The 7,222-nt window shown below is 37.0% G+C and overlaps 1 protein-coding gene across 1 annotated transcript; it reads right to left on the bottom strand.

The window, feature by feature from the left end:
- Positions 1-154: 154 nt before the first annotated feature.
- On the bottom strand, positions 155-4,990 carry LOC135771652 (free fatty acid receptor 3-like). The gene is made up of 3 exons (XM_065281973.2): positions 4,658-4,990; positions 4,475-4,571; positions 155-2,160 (listed from the first exon to the last, which is right to left on the bottom strand). The coding sequence occupies exon 3, from the start codon at positions 2,158-2,160 to the stop codon at positions 1,246-1,248; it is 915 nt and encodes a 304-aa protein (XP_065138045.1). The 5' UTR covers positions 4,475-4,571; positions 4,658-4,990; the 3' UTR covers positions 155-1,245.
- Positions 4,991-7,222: the final 2,232 nt, after the last annotated feature.

Below are 7,222 nucleotides of genomic sequence, written 5' to 3'. Positions count from 1 at the left end.
AAAATTATTATTATTATTATTTGATGATTACGTTTACATGCCATCAAGGTGGATAAAATATTTAATAATTTTCATTCTGATGCACAATTGGCAGTTACACCATTTGACATTTGCAGGTCCATTCAGTCTTAACTTTCATAAAAATTGTGCAAATGTAATTTTTTATTACATAAAATTAACTTAAATACAATGTGCATTGAAATAAACCTGATGCATGTCTTTAAAACAAGTTTTTATTTTTTTATAATAATAATTTATCATCTTGCCAAACAGTTTTTGTCACTGACCCAAATGTGAAAATTGCAAATAAAACATAATCATTCATAACACAAAGAAAAAATTAACATATCGTTTTTTTACCGAGTGCAAACACATTAAAAACAATTTATGATAAAAATTGTAAACTTCCACTGCATAAGCATCTGAGGTTTTTTCATAACAGCCTTGACTAAATCTGTGACAGTCAGTGTGATTCAGTGTGTATTCATGACATAAATATGTGTCCATTCATAATAGAAATCATATTTAAAATAACAAGACTTGCAGATGGTTCTACATTTTGCTTTGTGTCTAAATGTATAAAGTCTATGTTAAACTAAAATGGTCCCAAGCTGTCACTATGGTAAAAGATCCTAATATGTATCGGGGTAACGCATTACAAGTAACGTGCATTACGTAATAATATTACTTTTCTGAAGTAATGAGTAAAGTAACGCATTACTTTATAAATGTATGCATTAATATTTGAGTTACTTTTAAAAAAAGTAATGCGAGTTACTTTTCAGTTTAATTAATTCAGTTTAAAAATAAAATAATGTACTGAATTATACTAACATATTAACGTAGAATTACGCACTCTGAGCGGGAACAGTTTGAGTCAGAAACGGAGATGGCAGGCCAGTGCTTGACATTTTTGCGATCAAAAAAACACCTGCAAGGTCTGAAAGAGATCAAGCCTCAGCCAAGTAAGAAAAAGTAACGGAAAGTAACGTAAAAGTAACGTAAGCATTACTTTCCATGGAAAGTAACTAAGTAATGCAATTAGTTACTTTTTTGGGGAGTAACTTAATATTGTAATGCATTACTTTTAAAAGTAACTTTCCCCAACACTGGGTGCCAATATGTATGCAATATCTATATGCACTCTTAATGGTGTACTTTTGAAAGGAAACAGCATGGTGAAAACTAGTGACATTTTTGACCAGTATGCCTTATATCGTTACATATGTGTTCTGTACAATTTATTTAAGTACGACAGCAACATTTAAAAAAACTTTTTATACGAACATAAAACTGAATAAAACCTTTTGCACAGACCTTAAATGCCAATCTCATCTCGTAAGAGATGCAGTGAAAAATAATAACATCAAAACATGCATTTAAAGTGTTGAAAGTTAAAGTGTGCATGCGCCACTTCGGATCGTCTTGTGTAATGTAGCCCACAATGTGTGATGCGTTGAAAGGTCCAAAACAAAGAGCGAACACAAGCAGCGTCCCGAGAGCCAGTCCTATGGCCCGGAGCCTTCGACAACGTTTAATAAGAGGAAGCTTTAACAAAATACGAATGGTATTGATGTAACAAAAGCAGCAAATGATGAGGGGTATACAGAAAAACGCTGCTACAAAAGCCAATCGCATTTTGAGCAAATTTTGGAGTTGAACATGTGTAAAGTTAGTGTAACACAGTTGAGGTACTGTGCCGTTATCAGAACCGCCGTATGCAACCCTGTGAGTAAAAACAGCAGTTACTAAAATGAACATCCAGATAGCAATACATATTAGTATCGTATAAGTGATTCTCCTCGGATTCTTGTATTTTACTGGGAAAGCGACGCATACATAACGCTCAGTGCTAATCGCCGCCAAAAACTGGCTGCTACCGTAAAGTGGCATTAGGAACAGGAACAGATTAAGATGACACAGGATATACGGCATATTCCAGAACATATTATCTGCTGCCTCTTTCATCTTCACAGGGAGGAAGGTGAGGAAGAAGAGGTCAGAAATCACAAGGTTCAACATGATTATGTCAATAGGGAGAGGTTTACTGCGGATCTTGCGGATGCAACAGAAGAATGCCAGTACTGCATTAGGGAGGCCGATCAGGAATGCAATGATGTATATGGAGAGATACAAGGTGGGAGTGTCTGTTACAATCATCTGTAATACACACAGACACACACATTTGTTTTTATTGTAATATTGATGCTGAATCTCAATATTGAATTGATTTTACAATAATTAGTCCCCTTGGTAACTATCAATTATGGAGCTAGAAGAGTCTCAATAAAGATAAATGCACACACTACATTCACATATGCACACACAGGATTCATAAATACACACGCAGGATACATAAATGCACACAAAATTCACAAATGCACACACAAAATTTAAGAAGCACAGAAGATTCACAAATGCACACAAAATTCAGAAATGCACACACAATTTATAAATACACAACCAATTCAGAAATGCAAACAACATTTACAAATGCACTCAAGATTCACAAATGCACAGGACAAGATTCAGAAATGTATTTCTGATGCACACACAAATATATCTTGATTTACAAACTGTTTTTGGTCTGTGAACTTTTCTGCATTTGTGTGTGAATTTTGAGACTCCCCTGACTTGGCTCGACACACAAATGCCTTTTTTTAAACAGGGAATGATCTGCAACCAATTAGATATCTCACTTGTTTTAGCCAATCACAAGAACGCACCCCACGTGGGGGATTGTTTACTTATAAGCCAATCACATGACCTTTAAGCTGGTTTGCCAACCGCCAATAAAACCGATAAAGAAGTAGTTTACACAGCGTGATATGCACGTGGTGCGGGCGCGAGCTAACGTTAGCGCGGTGAAGTTCTGCCTGTCAGTTGGTTGGTTGAGAATAATTGCAGATTATTCACATTGATATTGTAATCACGATTATCTGTATTTGGTGTCCAAACATACGTCCGAAACGCACAAAAATAAGCACAAATGGATAGTTGTAATTGAGGCTTTTGGCGATTATAACAAGGAGATAACTAGCTAAACACTTTAAGTTCTACATACCGCTCCCCTGTGGTTGCCAGAAGCCATGTTGAGGTCTCAACCAACCAACTGACAGGCAGAACTTCACCGCGCTAACGTTAGCTCGCGCCCGCACCACGTGCATATCACGCTGTGTAAACTTCTTCTTCTTCGGTTTTATTGGCGGTTGGCAAACCAGCTTAAAGGTCATGTGATTGGCTTATAAGTAAACAATCCCCCACGTGGGGTGCGTTCTTGTGATTGGCTAAAACAAGGGAGATATCTAATTGGTTGCAGATCATTCCCTGTTTAAAAAAAGGGCAGTAAAGTTCACAGACCAAAAACAGTTTGTAAATCAAGATATATTTGTGTGTGCATCAGAAATACATTTCTGAATCTTGTCCTGTGCATTTGTGAATCTTGAGTACATTTGTAAATGTTGTTTGCATTTCTGAATTGGTTGTGTATTTATGAATTTTGTGTGCATTTCTGAATTTTGTGTGCATTTGTGAATCTTCTGTGCTTCTTAAATTTTGTGTGTGCATTTGTGAATTTTGTGTGCATTTGTGTATCCTGCGTGTGTATTTATGAATCCTGTGTGTGCATATGTGAATGTAGTGTGTGCATTTATCTTTATTGAGACTCTTCTAGCTCCATAATCAATAGCAGGGGACTATTTTCGGGCACTGCGTAATATCACTACGCCTGCTTCAGCAATGTTACAGCAGCAAAGTCCTTGATTATTACGCTGGAATGAGAGAGTTCATTGCCATATCTGCCTAGAAAATCACAACTTCTCATTTTCCATCAGTCTTAGTACACGATGTAACTACAGAAGAGTCAAGTTTTAAATAGGAAAAATATAGAAACTCTTTGGTCATTTTTGAGCGCAATGCTAATGGTCTAATCAGATTCAATGGATTATGCTAAGCCAGCTAAAAAGGTACCGCCAGACCCGGAGATCAGCTGAATGGATTCCAAAATAGTAAAAAACAAATGTTTATGAATGCATAATTGTACATTTAATGATTAAGGTTGACTATAAATATTGCAATAAATCCATTGCCATTTAATAATGTTTGTTACTCATCTGCAGGGGAAAATGTATAAACAGTTGTTTTGCATTACAAAACATTGTATAATTTTCTTTCTTCTAGAAAGCATGTTTGATTTGGGTTACCAAAGTGTTAATTAATGCATTAACTAACAAACATGTACTAACATGTAGTTAAGGTGGCTGTTATTCGTGCATGAATTTATATGACTCAAGACATAGTTATGGTTAGTTATTGATTAGTACATGGCTTATCATTAGTTTATATTAAAGTGATTATTAATTTATGTATTAGTACATGATCATTCATGTACCGTTATTGTAAGGTGTTACCAATAAAATATACATACATACATATAAGTATCTTTGCTGACTATATATATAGATATGATACTTACATTTGAAATCTTTGTGTCTTAAGAATTATTGTCCTGTTAGCAATCACATTTAATCGATGTACATCATGGATGAGCACTTGTGTGAAGCAATCACCACCTGGACAAAACAGCACAAAGACTTAAAAAAGTTAAGTCTAGTAAAGTTAACAGAAAACATCAGCTCAGAAAATTGGTATAACTTACACAGGCTGATTTTTCTGGAGAGGGATGACTATCTGGTCCGAGCATATCAAGACTTTCAGACAAAATATTGAGACAAAAAAACTCCCTTTATTAAATGTAAAGGTTTTTTAAACAAGAAAAGCAACAAGATTTTTTTAGTCTGTAAATGCAAATAAGTGAAATAAGTGAATAGATAAAACAAAACTACTCACCAAGACTTCAGACTTCGTTCTCATTTCAGGCAGCAACATTTCACATGCAGTAACATACAGCATTTGTTTATCATTTGTTTATTATTATATATGTCATAATTACATTTCCAGGAAGTTGTTTAATTACAAACCACCAATACTACCACAGGGCTTTTGTCAACCTTTCAATAGGCTACTTCATGCGAAACAGAAGGACTTTTTGTACTTTCTAGAGGATAAAAGCATCTGCCAAATGCACAAATGTAAAATCTTACAGTTAAGAGGTGATGAACATGTAATCCCTTAAAAACAATATGTTGAATTACATTTTGTAATTACCTCGTAAGATGGCAAGATGTTAAAGGACAAGTTTGGTATTTTACACTTAAACCCCTGTTTTGGTGGTATCACCCCCCCATCCCCACAATGGCTGCATAGCTGCACTGGAACAATTCTTCCTAAAATGCATTACAAAGTCGTGGTCAGTGGCGTTCACTGATATGCTCACACAAAATTTGCTGCAAAAAATGCTTTCCAACAGTTTTTATCGTAGTTTTTTTACTTCATTGACTTGTATTAGATGTGCTGTAAGGTACAGTATTACTCCACCGCCGGAAACGGAAATGGAGTTGTTTGTATTCTTGCAATTGGCAAAGGTGGATTATCGCCACCAACTGGGCTGGAGTGTCTATTACTTCAACTTTTAGCAGAAGAATGTACGGGTGTGAGGGGTTTGGAAAAATAGGTCCAAAAGTTTACAACTAATGGTAAAACACCTGTTGGAAAGCATCTTTTGCAGCAATTTTTGTGTGAGCATATCAGTAAACACCCCCGCTCACCCATATGATTTTTTTTAACTATGTATTTGTATGATACAGCTGCAAATAAGTATTTGAACACCTGAGAAAGTCTATGTGAATATTTAGTAGCCTTTGTTTGCAATTACAGAGGTCAAACGTTTCCTGTAGTTTTTCACCAGGTTTGCACACACTGCAGGAGGGATTTTGGCCCAATCCTCCACACAAGCCCACACCAGAACCTTGATATGCTTCTTACAGAGCCACTCCTTAGTTATCCTGGCTGTGTGCTTCGGGTCATTGTCATGTTGGAAGACCCAGCCTCAACCCATCTTCAATGCTCTAACTGTGGGAAGGAGGTTGTTAACCAAAATCCCGCAATACATGGCCCTAGTCATCCTTAAAGGTGACATAGAATGATTGAACGGAGTATTTATCCTTGTTCTGTGATGTGACATGTAGACAAAAAAAAATTTTGTTTGGGTCTGTAATGCCTTAGAAGCTTCCTAAAAACCTCTCTCAGATAGCTCTATTAGGGTGGGGGATTTTAAACAAGTGGTTTTGCACCTATTTGGCTCCCCCCACTGGCTTAACTTGCAATCTCATTACTGATTGGCTGACTTTGCTGCCACTCAAAAAAGTGGAGGGGCAGGGAGATACCCGTGATGTCAAAAGCATCAGTTTTTCAGATTGGGCCGTTTTCTGGCTGACATTTCTAAAAGAGGAATTTCTATGAGACTGAGATGTTTAGCATGTTTAGCACTTTTTGTATGTTTGTGAATGTGGGTAGACTACCATTATTCAACAAAGACAAGGTAAAAATGGTTTTTCATTTTCTGTCCCCTTTAATACAGTGCAGTCACCCTGTCCCATGTGCAGAAAACACCCCCAAAGCATGATGCTACCACCCCCATGCTTCACAGTAGGGATGGTGTTCTTGGGATGGTCCTCTTCCATTCTTCTTCCTCCAAAAACGTTTAGTAGAATTATGACCAAAAAATTCTATTTTGGTCTCATCTGACCACATTACTTTCTCTCATGACTCCTCTGGATCATCCAAATGGTCATTGTCAAACTTAAGACGGGCCTGGACATGTGCTGGTTTAAGCAGTGGAACCTTCCGTGCCATGCATGATTTCAAACCATGACGTCTTAGTGCATTACTAACAGTCCCAGCTCTTTTTAGGTCATTGACCAGCTCCTCCCATGTAGTTCTGGGCTGATTTCTCACCTTTCTTAGGATCATTGAGACCCCACGAGGTGAGATCTTGCATGGAGCCCCAGTCCGAGGGAGATTGACAGTAATGTTTAGCTTCTTCAATTTTTTTTAATAATTGCTCCAACAGTGGACCTTTTTTCACCAAGCTGCTTGGCAATTTCCCCGTAACCCTTTCCAGCCTTGTGGAGGTGTACAATTTTGTCTCTAGTGTCTTTGGACAGCTCTTTGGTCTTGGCCATGTTAGTAGTTGGATTCTTACTGATTGTATGGGGTGGACAGGTGTCTTTATGCAGCTAACTACCTCAAATAGATGCATCTAATTTAGGATAATAAATGGAGTGGAGGTGGACATTTTAAAGGCACACTAACAGGTCCTTGA

Source organism: Paramisgurnus dabryanus, chromosome 19, assembly GCF_030506205.2.
Source record: "Paramisgurnus dabryanus chromosome 19, PD_genome_1.1, whole genome shotgun sequence".
NCBI classification, from domain to species: Eukaryota; Metazoa; Chordata; class Actinopteri; order Cypriniformes; family Cobitidae; genus Paramisgurnus; species Paramisgurnus dabryanus.
The sequence above is the reverse complement of the archived record's forward strand: the minus strand, read 5'-3'. Positions and strand labels throughout refer to the sequence as shown.